Raw genomic sequence first — 19,636 nt, 5'->3', positions numbered from 1 at the left:
TTACTCATTTGTTGGCAGTCTTTGAGCTCCTCATTCCCAAGAAGGATTGTAAAAATGTTTTATGTGCAAATGTCACTTGCCTTACTCTCTCCACTGATTTTCACCAATTTAATACCAATTCAGTTGGATTGGTGAGGGGAGATTAATTAGCAATGCATGACTTAATTGCATCAAAGGAAGCAGGGATTTTGAAGAATGTCAGTGGTAACTTCATTGCCTATCAAAATGTCATTAATGCATTTATTCCTTTGTCCCAGGAAAGAGAACACAGGGGTCATCTGCCCTTTTCAATTACTATTAAAAATAGCTGACACTAGGGGCGCCTGGGTGGCTCAGTGGTTTAAGCTGCTGCCTTCGGCTCAGGTCATGATCTCAGGGTCCTGGGATCGAGTCCCACATCGGGCTCTCTGCTCAGCAGGGAGCCTGCTTCCCTCTCACTCTCTCTGTCTGCCTCTCTGCCTACTTATGATCTCTCTCTGTCAAATAAATAAATAAAATCTTAAAAAAAAAATAGCTGACACTATATTATTCCTGACATAAGATTTCGTAGATAATCAACAAAATAATTTATTTTAGTAGTGAGAGACATCAAAAGGGAGCCTTGTTTTGTTCACTACTTTCAGACACTTAAAATAGAATAATCACCATTATCCTCATTTTCATATTAGAAATTTGATATAGAGTGATTAAAAGTGATCAGTCTGTTGTCACTGAACTAGGGCATAGTGAGTGATAAGAGACTGCCTTCACTAAGATTAAAGCTCTCAGCCTTCTGTCTCATTACAGTTCCATAGGCAATTCCATACAAGCCATGTACAATTCTGTTTTTGTCTCAGGTGAAATTGGTTTTTCTTTCTCAAATGCAAATGAAGAATTTAAGGGGAGGGTGATTCTCATACACTACTGGGTTAGAGAGTAATTTGATATACTTTCTGGGAAAACAATTTGGCAAGATCCTTGAAAATGTTTTTATATTTTACACACTAATTTTTCTCCTAAAATAATCTGTCCTCAGACAATCTGATGGAGAGAGTATTTGTTATACCCTGATTTATGAAAGGGAAAGCTACAAATCCAGATATCCAGTTAAATGCAGTGGTTAAGTTAATTGTGTTATGATTATATGATGGAGCATTACGAATGATTCAAATTATGTTTTAAAATCAGTATTTCATGGCTTGGGAAATGATTATAATGTGATATTGTGTAAACATAGAAAGAAATAAAGGTTTGGATTCAAGTTTTATGAAAATGGTATATACATATATAAATATGTGCAAATAATGAAGAAAGCTTATGTTCTTCTTTATAGGTTTTTGATTTCCTACATTTTACATAGTGGTTATTAAAATGCATTTTTTAGTGTATTCAAAGAGTTAATAACAGAGAAGGTAAAGCCTTCTTTGGCTTACCATTTCCTTAGGAATCTTGATTTAACTCTTTGGTTTCTAATTAAAGTATTTAGGCTTACGTTTCTAAGCTTTAGCAACATAAGTAATATTATAATGGGTAAAAGTGATGGGGAAACTGACATTTATCAAGTATGTTCACTCCCCGAGAATATTTAGCTCAGGTGCTTTCCCCGTACACACTAAAGCTTATATTTCAAGTATGATAACTTCCTTTTAGCAAACAGTAATGGGATAAATAAATAACTTGTCAGTGCATCCTTATGTCTTTACCAACACACTAAAATATGCCACACATTTATTTGAAGCTGAAATTAAAGTGTTTAGAAATGGAATCATATCTGCAGAGAAATCTAGGCTGTTCTATGGTGGTAGTAGTGGTGGTGGTCCCATCAGTGATTTGCTAATAATTAAACTATATTTTGACTAATAGGATCTTAAATAATTTTCAGAAATTAGCATTTATATTTCTGTATCTGCAAAGAACCAGAAAACATAAAAGAGTGCCAAATGTTGCATTTTATTCTTGGTTAAGCTTTATTGAGGAACATGGCTTAACAACTGGAACTCAAAGAATTTTGGGTTTTGCTAGTAACATATTGAGAAGCCTGGGGCAAATCATGTAACCTTTATCCAGTACATCTGCCTTATCTGTTAAATGGGACAGTGAACTAAGAACAATGATTTTTCAAGCTATTCCTGACTGGAAGCTCCAGGAGGGCAAGGACTTCAAGAGTTTTTGCTCTTGGATCTGGAGGGCCTGAATGCTAGCCAGCATGTAACTAATAGATAACCAGCTCTCACTAGCTCTGAGTTAAATGAGTGATTGGGTGTGCCCTTGGCGTAATAAATAAATAAATTTTTTAAAAATTTGTTTCTCAGATCATGGCATTCTTTTCTTTTTTCAAGGTTGGTTGCAGAATTCTAAAAGTGATTCCTTCTATAGAGCTCTAGCTCTTCCAAAGAGAAATCTTATTCATTATCTTAATTAAGAATCTAATTTATAACTATCCTGATATGAAGAGGGGATAAATAATCACTTTCAGTATGGATATTTTCTACTGAAATGTAATTTCATTCATTTACAACTACAAGATACCCATCAGGGAGCCTACCCACAAGAGACTGGATATAACACTCAGGCAGAATTCCTTGAAATTGGGACTAAAGGAGCAGGTGTTAGAATCATCTTGAATAGTAATTTTATCACTTAAAACTAAATTTTGCCTTGCCTAAGACACTTAGTAGTGCTTTCATTAAAACAACAACAACAACAACACTATACTCATATTTCGATGACAGACACAGCATGTAAGGCACATGCTCTATCCAGGGGTAGGGAAAGAGCTTGCCACTGGGTGTGACTTGGGTCTATTTCAACTTGGTTTTAGCTTGTCACTTTATGACATCTGGACTTTAGTATATAGCATCAATAAAAATAATAAATGAGTCAGTGTCATAAGTGGAGTGATACAAAAAGGGAAAAATGCACTTAAGATGTAATAAAAATCCTCTTTCGATATGCCACTGAACAGAGAATATTGCTAGCATTAGAAGATTTCATTTGCTGCATGAATCCTGAAAGAAATAATTAAAAGGACATAAAATGACTGTTACCACAGTGAATCTAAAAAATTAAAAATCCTGTGAGGTAAATGAAATAGAAACAGAATGATCTATTTCCCATTAAGCTATTCAGTGTAATGTGTATGCATGTGTGTATGCATTTTGCAATTATTTTTATTTTTTGGCTTTTCAAGCACTAATTTCATTTTCAACTTGAGGAAAATATTAACATGAGCTAGTGCTTGAAATATCTTCAGGTTCAGTGCGGAAATATTTTCTTAATTTTGCCTGGAATCTCATCAAACAGCCAAGATACAGAATTCAGACTGGGCTGGAAAATCCAAGAAAAGCAAATTGCTTTTGCAGAGAACTAATGCGACAATAAACTTTGTAAGAATGTTCATGTTCAAAGGGGTAATAAAGCCAATGTTTCCTTAGTCCTGGCCATGTGCAAGGCTAAACTCAAGCCCTTTTATTTAATTCCTTCAATGGACCTATGAAATAAGGACTATCCCATTTCACAGATGAGGTTTAAAGAGATGAAATAGTTTAGGCTACAGAAGTGGCAAGTGATAGATTCAGACCCAGACCTAAGTCTTCTTGAGCCGACAATCTTTTACACAACTCGATACCGTAAGTTATGCCTCCTAGCCATCATGGGCTCCCATGTCACCCAGGCCGTGCCCTGCCCTAGTACTTTTCTCATTGGATTTTAGTTGTTTCTGCACATGCCTACCTCCCCCTACTCTATGGTTAGCTCCCACATGGCAAACACAGTGTCTTATTTACCCTTCTAGTTCCATGGGTTTAATGCAGGGGCGTGCCCCATCCTAAAAGCTCAATAAGGACCTATGGAATGATTAATGTCAGAAGTCATTAAAGATTAATATAATAGAACATTACATTATTATGGAAAACAACTGACATGGAAGGAAAGTGCCAACTGCTTCTAAACCTCTGTAGGCATTGTTTTCCTCAAGATGAGATTTTTCAGGATAGGTAGTTGATGCCCACTCCGTATGGGAATTCAAAGAGTATTAAAAAACCTACAGAGTAGCTTAAGTGACAAAATAATAGGGACAGTATTAGGAAAGATTAAGGGAAGGGAAACGGAAAGTATACTTTAATTAATGGTCTTCACATTTATGATGGATTCGTCTTCTACACAGGGAAGCGACAAACTTTTCATGGATAGCGAGTCCCAAACAAAAGGAATACTCAGGATATTTCAAGCCTTGGGTAATTTTTAAAGGCTCAAATGCATGTAGTACAGGAGGGAAAACTATTTCATATTAAAACTTTATTCAGTATAACTTAATTGAGAAAGATCAGCTCAGTTTGAGAGGTTGAAAACCTATCAGAGAAAATCATTTCCAGTAAGGAATAGTTTACCAAGGGGGTTGGGAGAGGATTCTAAGCGCATATGTACATGTATCTTTAAAGTGGGTGGCACCAATTCTGTAATCACATCTTGCTTGATGATGCTCTGATTAAATATGGTGATAGTGTCCAATTTAATCTGGGTCCTTAATTGTCCTGTCTGAAAGCTACAGGCAGTAAGAGGTTCCTAACCCCTAGACAGAGAGCTATCTAAGCATGTTTCTGCCATTTGTGCTCTCTTCTGAAGGGTGCCTAGAACTTGAGTTCCCCTGTTTCCCTCAGCAGTCTCTAGGAGTCAAAGACCAGGATGAAGGGGGGCTGCCATGCGGTAGTGGTCCCTCCTTTCAGCAGTGCCGCTTCCAATTGTTCAAGCCCTACAGAAGGCTGGTGAATACTCTTTTCACTCCCTGGACATAAATTTATTTGTAAAATGAAAATCGTTCAGAGTGACAGAAGACACGCATCGAGGGTGGAGTTCTCTCAGCCGGTGCCAGCACGTCAAGTTGCAAGGGCACTTTCGTTCATTTTGTTGTCTCGTAATTGATTCATTATGAATCCACCTCCAAAATGGAGTAAAGTCCATTATACCGAATTTCGTTTCAGTTGTGAACAACTCTAAAACAGAGACTAGACTGAAATGAATGTTAATGCCCTAGTTTAGTTAGCTCTTGGAGGAAATTATATTAAGATCTTTTTCTGAGACCCTTCTGGACCACCTTAAGACTCTGTTCTTTCTATGGGGAGATCCATACCCCTCTCCAAGCTTTACTTGGGGTGCCATAGTCCTATACTCATCAGCTCATCTGAATGGGTTATTAGGTCCTTGAGAGGAGAAGTGTGTCTTTTAACTTTGCATTCCCAGTATCTAGTACCATGTGTTGCAGACTTTATCATGGTCAGTAAATATTTATTGGATGACTTTTTTTTTTCCTGAAATAGCCCTTTCTCTTTTCTTCTCACTTATTCATTTCTCACTTTCTTCAGGTTCTCTCCATCTGTCCCAAGGACATGAGAGCTGATATCTGTGTTCATCTAAACCGGAAGGTTTTTAATGAACATCCTGCTTTTCGATTGGCCAGCGATGGGTGTCTGCGCGCCTTGGCGGTAGAGTTCCAAACTATTCACTGTGCTCCTGGGGACCTCATTTACCATGCTGGAGAAAGCGTGGATGCCCTCTGCTTTGTGGTGTCAGGATCCTTGGAAGTCATCCAGGATGATGAAGTGGTGGCTATTTTAGGTACTGTGAACTTTCCTAATGTAGTAGCAAATGTGTAACAGTTTTATAGATTTTGCTTCTCAGGTTTCTTAAGAGAAGTTTCCTCTGCTTGGTGACTTTGGAAATTGGGTCACTAACGAGATGATGAATCTTAGTGGAAACTAGTAATGCTCTTTCAGCAAAGAGCATTAGTACTGGTCACAGCTTAATGAGCTGTACAAGGGTTTGATTAAACTTTCTTTGGCAATGGTAAGACAATACTTTTTAGATTAGAGCTGATCATAGCCCAAGGTGACTGTACCTCCTGGTGTTGATAAGTGTGAAGAAGATGGCTTGTGGAACTATTTTCAGGTTAGCGACCTAGAATGTTAGTCTCAGAGGGGCCACAGAACCTGTCTAACTCAACACTTTCCTTTAGAGATGGACAAAATGAGGACCAGAAAAGTTGAGTGGCTTGCCCAGCTGGTTAGTAAATAAGTTAGGACTTGAGTTACAGATCATCTTATTCTAAATATTTCTGCCTCATTTGTCACCTAAGTGGTGACCTAAGTGGTGGACTTAGGTCCACCTAAGTCCTAAGTGGACCTAAGTGATGAGCTAAAAATGTTGAGGAGGTAAGTGAATTTGACCTGTTATATTGGAGGAATCATAATACAAGTAAATTTAGGTTTATAAAGCTGGTTCTGTCCATTCACAAGCCAAGAAAATTATTTGGCTAATAATAAAGTTCATTCTAAAATTTGGAGGCCCGGTAGACAAAAAAAGGCAGTGATAGTATATGTAAATAACAAAATTTTGAAGAAATTACATGTTTGGGGCAAGGTAATATATATTGGTGAAACTATATGAAATGGCATTTTAGATCATTTCTGCTCAAATCTCTGTAGCAAGTTCATGAAGTTCACGTAGATCTAAAAGGAAGCAATAATGAGGTCAGAAGAGAATCACCCCTTGTCTTTTTCTCAAGTAAAAGAAGTTAGAATTGCAGGATGTCAACTCCATTTTCATCATATTTTTCATGGCTCGTGTCTCATGAAAAATGAGCTCAGTTTTTAAACTACTGGATTTTTAGCTACTGAGGTCAACCTACCATAGCTCGAATGCCACTTATTTTTGTGAGTCAAAGATTGACTTATGTGTCTGAGGAGCTGCAAAAGCAAAACCCAGCACAGAAATGAAGGACTGATTTCAAAGGGCACAATTGCCTGAAAAAAAAAACAACAGACTTCAGAATTGAGAAGCAGTGACCCTTCGTAGGAAAATAGGTTCGGTAAAATTCGTAAGAATTACAGAAAGCGGTTCAGGATTGCAAACACAATTGTTTTATAAACCTCTCCTTAATTGTTTAGAAATAATAGTACAGTTAAGGGGAAACCTCTTTTAGGAATGATTTTTACTTGTGATTTTTGCAAGAGAAATTCAGACAGTATCTGAGCGTCAGCACTGGGTGTGTGTTTATTTTTATTTTTTTTTAAGATTTTATTTATTTATTCACAGATAGAGATCACAAGTCAGGCAGAGATCACAAGTCAGGCAGAGAGGCAGGCAGAGAGAGAGGGGGAGGCAGGCTAACTGCCGAGCAGAGAGCCCGGTGTGGGGCTCTATCCCAGGATCCTGGGATCATGACCTGAGCCGAAAGCAGAGGCTTTAACCCACTGAGCCACCCAGGCACCCCTGGGTGTGTGTTTAATTCCACTTGGTGTTTGTTCTGCTTTGTTTCCTGGAGTATAAAGGAGTTATAGATAATCCTTCATAAAAAGTGTACATTTTGCCAGAACAGTCCTTTGTGATAAAACAAAGCATAAACACACTACAACCATTCTTGTTTGCTTAAAGAAGAGGATAGAACACATACCCGAAACAGGTGTATTTTCTTTTCCTGCACGTTGGTGTCGGTGGTAGGTGGAAGGTACCGGGTACACAGTGAAGCAGTTCTGCCTCGTGATGAATGACCTCAGCTGTGTACTCATTGTCATTTGCTTTGCCCCATTTTCTTCGTCACAGCCTCACCTTGGTAACTTATTTTCTAGAAAGAAGGCTGGAAAAAGCCCCGGGTGCAGTGCCTCCAGCTTGGGTCTGTCAAGCTAGAATTATTTACTCAGTGAGACAGACAAAATGCATTTTCTTACCCTTTTAAAATAAAATGGTAGCTGGTTTTGCACAACGACATAGTAAAAATGAACACAGGGCTCCTGGGTATCTGACCAGCCTCATCATACATCTGTCACATTTTATTTCTTTGTGTGCTTTTTGTTATCTTCTTCAAAAAATCCTGGGATTCAGAGACTTTTCATCTCTTCGTTTAATGAGTCAAATTATATGTACACCTCTCTATTCTCTGGAAAATTTTCTTTCCTTTTTTCCATGGGCCTCGACCATAGATTAATTCAGCTAAAGGGCAGTCAGATGATTTTTGTTTAAAAAAAAAAAAAAAAGTTTTGACCAGGGAGTGATCTCTGAGGGCAGAAATGTGTGTGTGAGGTGGGGTGGGGAGGCACAGTGGTGGCCAAGGCTGTGGGGGGCTGGCAGGCTGCCTGGGTGCCGTGGGGCCCAGCAAAGACACTGTCTTACAGGATTCTGTGGTTTGGGTCAGTGATGACATGACAGATGCGGAGACGAGCTTTGAGAACTCTGTCCTGCTGTGTAGAGCATTCTGCCAACCTGGGTTTCTTGGAGAGGCAGTGTGAGGACACTGTGGACTGGGCATGTGGACTCGGGGTGACCTTCTGCAGGAGAGGGGATGTGGAACTGTGGATGGGCTGCCCTAGTGTTCACACTATGTGCCCGTGCACCCTGGAGGCAGCTGAAGCCCTGCCTGGAACCTGCCAGAAAGGCCTTTCCCTACCAGCCAGCCTCTTAACTTGTAGATCTCTCTCCAGCTCCATTTTGTGACTTCTTAGTCTTGTCATGTCCATTTTGTGACTTAGTCTTGTGGTTTCCATTGAGGATGTATGGTTTCAGACTTTTCTAAGTTAAACTACTTTCTTTGATGATTACGAGAACAGTGGGAGGGTTAACACTCAAGATGCCTTAATAATGTTTTAAGAAAGGGAGAGAAAAAGGGAAATCCAATAGTGAATCCAAATTCACTCCTGATATTTGGGGGACTGTCCATTCCTTTCCTGCTCCTTCTGTTTTTCTTCTTCCTCTTCTCATTTTTTTGGTCATTGAATTTTGAAATAATTACAAACTTAATGAAAAGTTGCAAAAATTATCAGGGTGTGGAGTTTGATATATATCTTTATCTGCTTTATTGAGTAAGTTGACTGGGTCTTCTGCCTGCATAAACTTTGGTTTCAGACCACCACAAAAAAAGCAGGTATCACAAAAAAGTGAGTCAAATGAATTTTCTGATTTCCCAGTGCATATGAAATTTATGTTTACTCTATACTGTAAGTTTAAGTGTGCAATAGCATTCTAAGAAAAAAGTATATACCTGTATTAAAAAATATTTTATTGCTAAAAACTGCTAACCATCATCTACGCTGTCAGCTGCTCATAATCACTGATCACAAGTCACTGTAACATCTACTAATAATGAAAAGTTTCAAGTGTCGTGAAAGTTCCTCAAGTTTGATACAGAGATAGAGTGAGCAAATGCTTTTGGAAAAGTGACGCTGATAGATTTGCTCAATGCAGTGTTGCCACAAATCTTCAGCTTGTGAGAAAACCTGGTACATGGGTGGGTGTTCACGTGTCTCACTGCTAATGTGTTTTCTCGGTGTCTCCTTTTGTTTCCTGTAGTTTGTGTTGTTTGGTGGATGCCGCTGTGTAATTTGGTGCATGGATATTCCTAACTCTATATCCTCGTAGTGAACTGTGGCTTTTAGCATTGAGCTGTGTCCTTTTTCATCAGGTCTAATGATTCTTTGCCTTGTAAGAGTCGGAAAGAAAGAACGTCTCTCACATCTGAGCATATGTCAGAAAAATGAGACTTTATCCTGTTAGGTCCATAATGAAAGGAACAAGACTGATACAAAGCGAAGGTCAAGCAAAGCTTTATTTCACGCCAAGCATCGAGAATCAAACTGACCCGTCAGGGTCACCTCTTTGTAAGAGATGGCCCTGACTGGTCAGTTTGATTCTCGATGCTTGGCGCGAAATAAAGCTTTGCTTGACCTTAGCTTTGTATCAGTCTCGTTCCTTTCATTACGGACACAACAGTCCCTGTTGTCCTCATAGGAGAAACAAGTGGGCCTTGCTGTCTTTTACACTGATTCATTTGCTAGTTGAAACGTAGAGAAGGAAGGTCATTTTATTTATTTTTTAAGGTTTTATTTATTTATTTGACAGAGAGAGAGATCACAAGTAGGCAGAGAGGCAGGCAGAGAGACAGGGGGATGCAGGCTCCCTGCTGAGCAGAGAGCCCCTGTGTGGGGCTCGACCAATCCCAGGACTCTGAGACCATGACCTGAGCCCAAGACAGAGGTTTTAACCCACTGAGCCACCCAGGTGCCCCAGGGAGATCATTTTAATTAAAATTGCCAAATTCAAAGAACAGCTGCAGTTTCATTCTTTTGGCTCTTTGCCTCTAAACAGTCTCTAGGTAGGCACATAATTCTTTAGCGTGTCAAAAATGCTAAGTGTTTAATGAATAAGTTCTGAACCGTAACTAATTAATGGAAAGATAAAAAAAATGTAGTCAACAAATACCTTCTGTTTTTAACACTGAAGGATGGCTTCAAGATGTTTTCTAAATAGGGCAGGTGAACATAATTGCAGGTCATGTCTTTTTCCAAGTTGAAGTTCTTTCAGTTCCTACACCTCCACCTTTTTCTTTTCGACCTTCCCACTTTTTATGAAACACAAAGAATTCCAAATTGAGTTCATGATGCATACATAATATTTCATATCCTTTCATATCTTCTTGCTTTTAAGTTCTTACCTTGTAATTACTTCATGTGAACAGATTTCTTGGTGTGGCTAAAATAGCCAGGTTACTTTTAAGTGTCACCGTGAGGGATCTTGTACCTTTAAGGGTTGTAAAAGTGACATTTCCCTGTGAACCCTAGACCTGGCCCCCAAGATATTTGTTTTGCTGCACTCACCATTTGTCTTTTCTGTGTCTACTGATATTAGAATCATCGAGTTGGAGTTATTAATCTAAAAACAGTCTGTATCTAAGTCTTATTTATTTATTCATTTATTCATTGATTTTTAAATATTTTATTTATTTATTTGAGAGACAAGACAGTGAGTGACAGGGAGAGTACAAGCTGGAGGAGGCGCATAGGGAGAGGGAGAATCAGACTCCCCACTGAGCAGGGAGCCTGATGTGGGACTCAATCCTAGGACCCTGGGATCATGACTGGAGCCGAAGGCAGACGCTTAACGACTGAGCCACCCAGGTGCCCAGTATCTAAGTCTTTTAATTATAAACTCAAATTCTCAAGAGAACTAGGCTCGTTTACATAGAGTTTGGATGGAGAGGTTAGATATTGTTATGGGGCCGGAGAAGGGAGTGTGAGGTAGGGACAGACAGAGTTAAATAACAATAGTCTAAAAAAATAATTTCCTGTACCTGAATTAAGATTTCATTTTAATTAGAATCAGTTATTTATAAACATTTTTGCATTATAAAAGAAAACCTATAAATTATGGTGCTCAAAATTCAAATTCTGCTTATTTTTATTCCAAAAAGAAAAAAAATCTGAGATGTGAATGGATAATATTTTGCTATTTTGAGAATCTGTGAAAATGTGACTTCTGTGCTACAGTTAAGATTTCTTCCTGTATACTTGCTATTCAAAGTCAAGTGTTTCTCACTTTAATCCTTAAAAGGGCTTTCCCAAGCCACAATTATTTTCTCTTGCATCCACATTTCTGTGTTTTGAGATGTTGAATTATGAACCAGGTAGGTTTGCTGCACATATGATGATACATACATCATTTGTACATGGTTCAAATTATATACTTTAGCGTTGTTCAGTCTGTAGATTTTTGGATAAAATATAAATCTTTACAATCTGGTAATTTAGCCTCAACTCCAAATTCTCTCCCCATCCTCCTTCAAATCTAAGTCTTGTTTATTCTTCCATCTCATAATTTCTTTATCCTGTGCTTAATATCCCTTCCTGTGACAACTGCTCATAAAATTCTCCTCCTGGGCTGTGGCTGCCATTGAAGACCTGTTAGCTCACAATCTCTCACCCACTTCAACCTCCGATTTTCTGTTATGTGGCCGCCAAAATAATCTTTCTAAATATAAATAGGTATTATAAATGTATAAAATATAATATATAAACTATAAAATAAAATATAGATAAATAAATAATCTTTCTAAAATATAATTTATCAGGCTAGCCTTCTCATTGAGACTGACTTTCTAAAATAAAAAATATATATATATATATTTTTTTAATGGACTGACTTTTTAGCAACTTGTGGAGAAAACACAGCTTCTAGGGTGACGAATGAGGCCATTTTGGTCTAATTTCCTTTCCAGCCTTACTGGTGCCATTCCCATGCCCTACAGTGTTTTCACCGCATTCTCAGTTGCATGAAGATTCCTGGTACCTCCAAGTTCTCTCCTACTGGCAAGCTTCCTTGTTCACAGCACATCTTTCTCCTCTTTCTAGTTGTCCTGTCTCTTGCTTCCTCATGTTCTTTCATTCTTTCCCTTATCGCCCTGGTCTGAATTCGGCACCTCTAATCTGGGCTCCCGCTGTACGCCTACACAGCATTCTTAGCCCTTTCTGCTTTTATCTTCTACCTGTTTCACTGTCTGCACTGTGAGTGCTTGAAACAGCTTGCTAATTTTGTATCTCTGTCATCTGTGATAGGACCCCTTAAATGGGTTCTCAGCAAGGTTCAGTTATCCAGATTAGCTAGCACTTTATTTTGCCATTAAGCTGTTTTCGTCATTGTGCTTGTTTAGGGTACCCATGAAAACTATGTTGTGTTGGGGGCACCTGGGTGGCTCAGTGGGTTAAGCCGCTGCCTTCGGCTCAGGTCATGATCTCAGGGTCCTGGGATCGAGTCCCGCATCGGGTTCTCTGCTCAGCAGGGAGCCTGCTTCTCTCTCTCTCTCTCTCTCTCTCTGCCTGCCTCTCTGTCTACTTGTGATCTCTCTCTGTCAAATAAATAAAAAAAAAAAAACTATGTTGTGTTCTGTTGCCATTTTCTTTATGTTCTATTTTGAAATACTGACTGCCCTCTGTTTTGTTTTCCTCTAAATGCTTACAGTAAAGTGCATTTCCCTAAGATTCTAGCTTTAGCATAGATCTGTTATGGATTGAGAGAACAATTTCCTACTATTTATCAGGCACTTGGAACAAAGAAAATATAGCAGGCCAAATGTTAAATATCGCAAGTCACTTAACACTCTTTAATAAAACACTCCTTCCTTGTTCTTCATCAGGAACTCCCAGTATCCGGAAAGAATCTAATTTATACCATAGTCATTGGCCATGGTAGGAAAACTTGAAATTATATCTATGGAAGGGGACTTTGCTTTGATTCCTGAAAGCAACATCACTTTCCCCATCAACTGGAATAAATAGTTCTGCAAATCAGAATTAATTTTATTAGAAAATAAACATTTAAGAGTTAAAAGGGGCTTAAAAAAAGGAAAAAAATTGTAGTTAGTAAATGAGCCCCCCCACAAGGCTTCCGTAAAATTTAAAATCCATGCATACATTTTTATTTTAATATTTTTATCAAAAGTATATTTTTAAAAATGTACATCAGCCCCTTTGAGAGTTGTATTTAAGTACCAATAATCATCAAGTACTCATCATTTTATATGCATTATTATGTCAAGTCATTTAATTAACTGTAAAGAGAGCACTTGCCGTGGCCATCTTCCAGATGAAGAAGCCAGCCTCTACCTTATTGGGTGATTCACCCCAGGTCGTAACTATTTTTAAATAGAATTTTGAAATTATACAATTACTTGGTTTCATCCTGACAGAAAACATAGGGCCTGTATTAATGTTCCTAATGTGTTTCCTTTTCTTAAAAAAAAAAAAATTTTTTTTCTAACAACACTGTCATACCAGTGTATATTATGAAACCCTTCACCAAATATTACCTGAATATAAGATGGTAAATCAGCCATTAAGTATCTAAAAATACGGTCGCCATAGGGACTAGTTCACGACCAGGCAGGTGGTTAGGAGTAGGAGTAGGGAGAACGGGCTCAGTGTTATCTCAGGAGCCTTCGGAACACAAGATGGGCATCTTAAATTCTGCTTACAGGTCTTTCCTCTGGGTCCTGGAAGAGCTCAGAGTCCACCTTGTTGGTAGGTATTAAAGCGGAAATGAGACTTTCAAAGATGCTTGGAGATTGCAAGAATGGCCACAGATCTTTGCCGTTTCTTCCTTGAAGAGAAGGACTTTATTTCTTCACTCCTTCCGCGGTTCTGACCTTGTAACTTGTCTCAGTTTTTCTGCCGAATCCTCCCCCCTTCCCTGCAGTGCTGACTTCTCTTGACAGGGCGGGGCTGCTTGGCCTGCTGTCCTACTGCGCTGCTTTTTCTTGAGGTCATGACCTCCACTTATGGAAAGCTTCCTTCTGCATTTTCCCAACTGTCTTACACCTCCCATACAGCAGTGTCTTGTTCCCACTCTCCTTCCCTGCCTTCATCCCTTATTGATGTCAGGATATTCTATTTTTAAATCGCTTAGAGCGATTTGGCTCACTCTTTGTGTAAATCAAAAATTATAAGCTTAATCAGTGATTTTTTTTTTTTTAGTAGGTAAGAATTATTTGCTTCTCTGAAAGTTTGTACCCATTATGATTTTTGAACTGAATGACATTGGACATCACTGAAGATTGGCAGGCATCGATTCTAAAGGTTTTAAGAGGTTCTATTCTAACACACCTATATAATTTCTTAATTTTCACACTCATCACCGTGTATTTCTGTTCTTTTCGTTAAAAACATTACTGTATGAAACTAGCTGTTGGTAATAGTCAAAGTCCATTAAAAATCATATAATTCTAAAACTCATAGTGTTGCTCATTTATAAAGGAGTATTTTTAGGCATGTGTATTCACAATAAAGTTTATGAGCCTAATGTAATAATTAATCATAGTGAAGGGCTGACTAATACATACAAGTGAATACAAGGATTGGATCCATTCTGTAGAAGAATCATCAGACCCATCACTGCACCCCACAGGAAACGACCTAAGTTTCGAATGCTGTATATTTAGGGATTCATTGGCTATACTCATCAATGAATAACTGAGGTGATTCTTATGCATTAAGTTTAATCCATTTCCTTATGGATTAATGAAATCCATTAATGTTTCAAAATTTTTAAAAAGCTTTGGTTGTAAAACCAGCCCCTTTGGGGCTCATAATCCCTAAACATCGCTCCTTTAATTATGTTGTAACTTGTCGTCTCTGTTTGCCTTGACATTTTCCAGTTTCCTAGTCTGTGAATCTGAAACATTTGCTCCTATTTTCCAATCCTGTTTCCTGTGGTTTCGAAGTGAAATACTTCATAAGACTTGATGCAAAGAACTGAGAAAATATAAATAGGACAAACAACAACTTTCATGTTGAGTGTGAGCTTTTCTACTAATTTTAGGGCTTTGGGGGAAGGTTAGTTTTCTCAAGCTCTAAAATGTTTATAGCTGAGACTACTTACACCCAGTGAGAGCTGACCTAGAAACTAGCATCAAATATTCTGTAGCCACGAAGATGAACACGAGTTCCCAGCCCTGAAATGGTGCAGTTATTGGGAGACTCCACTCATAATCCCACAGCCTCGGTGCCATGTGCATAATAGTCCTTGAAGAAGGACATTAGCTAGCTCTACTGTGGCTGCGAAATTAATTAACTGATTTTCAAGACCCATCTTCCAGAAGAGCCATAAAAGTTCATTGTGAATTGAGCGACTAGAAGATGATAAAGACAACTGGATAAATCAAACACACCTTAAAATTATTGATTAGATTAATATCCAATTGATATATTGTGTATCCTAATGGAAATTCTATGTCAGAAGATAGTATTGCTTATTACATAATGTGAATTCCGACAGTGGGAGCAGAATTACCCACATTTGTCAGTTTTTCTAGGCTTCTCTACACTTTTTTTAAGGGGAGAATCAAGGGACAAGTTTTACATTGGTTGACTCAGTTAACTTTGCTGGTGCTTTTTAGTCTTTTAATGGGATTTGGAGTTGAGGCCCTAGATTTTAAAGTCTTTTTCTTTTACATGTGGCATAGAAAAAATATTACCATGAAAATATAATTTGATGACTTTTAGTGGGCTTACTCTAGGGTTATAGGTGCACAGAAACCTTGAGATTAGTTTTTGTTCATCTTGTTCTCTTAAGGGTTAAAAGAACAGATGCCGATTCAGGGTAAGTTAATCACTTGGTCTAAGCCACACCCTTACAGGTGGAGCCCCATGTGTAACTTGGATCTCACATTTCCCAATTTGTTCTTCTGTGTCTTTCTCTTCTTCTCCCCTTTTTTCATTCACATTTTTTTTTCAGTAAATATCTGTTGAACTCTTAAGATTTTTTATTTATTTTAGAGAGTGAGAGAGATTACACCATGGGTAGGGGCAAAGGGAGAGGGGAGAGAGGATCGCAAGCAGAAGCCCCATCGGAGCATGAGGAGGCTCAGTCTCATGACCCTGAGATCACAACCCGAGCCAAAACCAGAAATAGGATGCTTAATTGACTACACCACCCAGGTGCCCCATGAGCTCTTGAACTATTCTCAGCATTGGGTGTTGACCTGAATGGATGAACCAGAGAAAATTCTCTGCCCTCATGAGTTTATATTCTAACTTAATGCTATTCTTGTCACATCATAGGCTTTTTATTTATGCATGATACAAAAAGATAAGTAATTTAAATTTTTGGAGAGAAGTAAGGTTAGAATTTTAATTTCAGCAGTTAGGTAAAATAAAATACATAATAGACCTTTGAATGCCTCCATATTTTAAAATGGTCTATATTGGCAAGGGGAAATTGATTTATATGTGGAGTATTTTTATCTATTGATGATGCATTCATCAATCAATGAATATTTATCCATTATTCTGTAGATCTATATACACATTTTTATAGTATAATATATTTTTTTATAGATTTTTATTTATTTATTTGACAGACAGAGATCACAAGGCAGGCAGAGAGGAGGAAGCAGGCTCCCCGCTGAGCGGAAAGCCAGATGTGGGGCTTGATCCCAGGACCCTGGGACCATGACCCAAGCCGAAGGCAGAGGCTTTAACTCACTGAGCCACCTAGGCGCCCCAGTATAATGTAATAATTTTTATAAGTATTTCTCAGTTTATTTATTTTTAATTGAAATATAATTAACATATAGTGTAATATTAGTTTCAAATATCCAATATAATGAGTCCATATTTCTATACATTACTCAGTGCTCATTCAATGAATATGCTTATCATTAAATGTGGTACTTCTGATAATGCAGCTAGAATAAATACTTACAATTAGAATTACTTTTTTTTTTTTAGATTTTTATTTTATTTATTTGACAGAGAGAAATCACAAGAGAGGCAGGCAGAGAGAGAGGAAGGGAAGCAGGCTCTCCGCTGAGCAGAGACCCCAATGTGGGACTCGATCCCAGGATCCTGGGATCATGACCTGAGCTGAAGGTTGCGGCTTAACCCACTGAGCCACCCAGGCGCCCCAGAATTACTTTTTTTTTAACCCACAGTCTTTTTTTTTTTTTTAATTTTATTTTTTCAATGTTCCAAGATTCATTGTTTATGTACCACACCCAGTGCTCCATGCAATACATGACCACCTTAATACCTACCACCAGGCTCACCCAACTTCCCACCCTCCTCCCCGCCAAAACCCTGTTTCTGAGTCCACAGTCTCTCGTGCTTTGTCTGCCCCTCCAATTTACCCCAATTCACTTTTCCTTTCCTTCTTCTAGTGTCCTCCATATTATTCCTTATGCTCCACAAGTAAGTGAAACCATATGATAATTTACTCTCTCTGCTTCACTTATTTCACTCAGCATAATCTCCTCCCATCCCGTCCATGTTGATACAAAGTTGGGTATTGATACTTTCTGATGGAGGCATAATACTCCATTGTATATATGGACCATATCTTCTTTATCCATTCATCTGTTGAAGGGCATCTTGGCTCTTTCCACAGTTTGGCGATTGTGGCCATTGCTGCTATGAACTTTGGGGTACAGATGGCCCTTCTTTTCACTACATCTGTATCCTTGGGGTAAATACCCAGGAGTGCAATTGCAGGGTCATAGGGAAGCTCTATTTTTAATTTTTGTGGAATCTTTGCACTGTTTTCCAAAGTGGCTGCACCAACTTGCATTCCCACCAGTAGTGTAAGAGGGTTCCCCTTTCTCCACATTCTTTCCAACACTTGTTGTTTACTGTCTTGTTAATTTTGGCCATTCTAACTGGTGGAAGGTGGTATCTCAATGTGGTTTTGATTTGAATCTCCCTGATCGCTAATGATGAACATTTTTTCATGTGTCTGTTAGCCATTTGTATGTCTTCTTTGGGAAGTGTCTGTTCATATCTTCTGCCCATTTTTTGATGTGATTATCTGTTTTTTGAGTGTTGAGTTTGATGAGTTCTTTATAGATCTTGGATATCAGCCCTCTGTCTGTAGTGTCATTTGAGAATATCTTCTCCCATTCTGTGGATTGCCTTTTGTTTTATTGACTGTTTCCTTTGCTGTGCAGAAGCTTTTGATCTTGATGAAATCCCAAAAGTTCATTTTCACTTTTGTTTCCTTTGCCTTTGGAGACATGTCTTGAAAGCAGTTTCTGTGGCTGATTTCGAAGAGGTTACTGCCTATGTTCTCCTCTAGGATTTTGATAGATTCCTGCCTCAAATTGAGGTCTTTCAGCTATTACAGAAGAATGAAACTTGACCATTCTCATACACAAAGATAAACTTGAAATGGAATTACTTGTTTAAAATTTAGAGAATGTCACTTACAGATTTCTGAAATCGATGAATGTCAGTGGAGGTCTCTAACCTTCCTTCGATGAATGCCTGGCTATCAGACAGTTGAGTTGTTGAACAGTGTCACTAACTAGAAGAAAATTCTGAAGTGTCCAGAAACAAATAAGATTGCTCAAGATGAATTATGTATCCATTATGGTTATTTTATGCTGAGCGTATGATTACATGATAGTTTTAACTACTTTCTCAATAATAAGCATGTTTTCTGTTTCCATCCCAGAGTGATTCATGGTTCTCTAAGGATTTTCAAGAGCCTGTACTGTTATTCCCTCATCCTCAACCTCTGTGCCTCTCTCTTTCTCTCATTTCTCTGGTTACTGTTATCTTTTCTCTCTGCTTGTCTAGCTGGCCTGAAGTGTTATAAGATGCCTTTCTTCTTCCTGTTTTCTTGTTAGTTCTGGCTTCAGTCTTCATGATGAGAGCAGATACTTCCTCACCTCTGTGGTTAGAGCATCGAAAGCATAAGTCTTTGGCACAGTGCCTTCCAGAAGATCTTTCCTGCCTGGGTAGACTCCTTGTTTGTTCCACTCCCAAACTTTCCCTTTCCTGCAGAGGAACAGAGAATGCAGTTGAGGAGTTTCAGAAGCCAGGGGCTCTCATGCAACTGCCTCCACAGAAAGTCCTTTTGGCACTTCATCTCTGAGTGTTCCTTATCCCCACCTTGTCTGGGCAGCTAACTACTCTGGATTTGGGGTGGGGAACTGTGGAGTTCCGGTCACCAGTGCCTGGTGTTCTTTCTGGGTAATTTGCAGAATTTTAAAAAGATATCCACGTCTTACTACAGTAGAGCACTCTTCATGGAACTGTTGATAGAGTAACAAACCCGAGTCTCCATGTGTTCCCCTGCTCAGCAATTTAAGCTTTATAGTTGTGATGGGGAGCACACACCCCCACCCCTCTGGGCTGGGCCCTGAGGCCCTGCATAGAGTTTGGCTCAGGAGAGAGGGAAAGGCATCCTCAGGTAATAAGTCATGGCCAGTATTCGTCTGCCTGGAGCATAAGACTTAGTTGCTGAATAATGTATGTTTAATATATGTCAAATCAGTTCTAGACTTATAAAGGCTGGAACAGTAGATCCTTATATAGTGCAATCTACTGTCATCTCTACAGAAGGAGCA

At 38.6% G+C, this 19,636-nt stretch overlaps 1 protein-coding gene across 1 annotated transcript in view; it reads left to right on the top strand.

The window, feature by feature from the left end:
* Positions 1-19,636, top strand: part of KCNH5 (potassium voltage-gated channel subfamily H member 5) — a 321,694-nt gene that overhangs the window by 239,978 nt on the left and 62,080 nt on the right. The window contains exon 9 of the mRNA XM_046010148.1: positions 5,340-5,592. Within this exon, the coding sequence (XP_045866104.1) occupies positions 5,340-5,592 (253 nt within the window). The remainder of the gene's footprint in view (positions 1-5,339; positions 5,593-19,636) is intronic.

Source organism: Meles meles, chromosome 6 (assembly GCF_922984935.1).
Source record: "Meles meles chromosome 6, mMelMel3.1 paternal haplotype, whole genome shotgun sequence".
In the NCBI taxonomy this organism is placed as follows: Eukaryota; Metazoa; Chordata; class Mammalia; order Carnivora; family Mustelidae; genus Meles; species Meles meles.
This window is presented reverse-complemented; position numbering and strand designations above follow the sequence as displayed.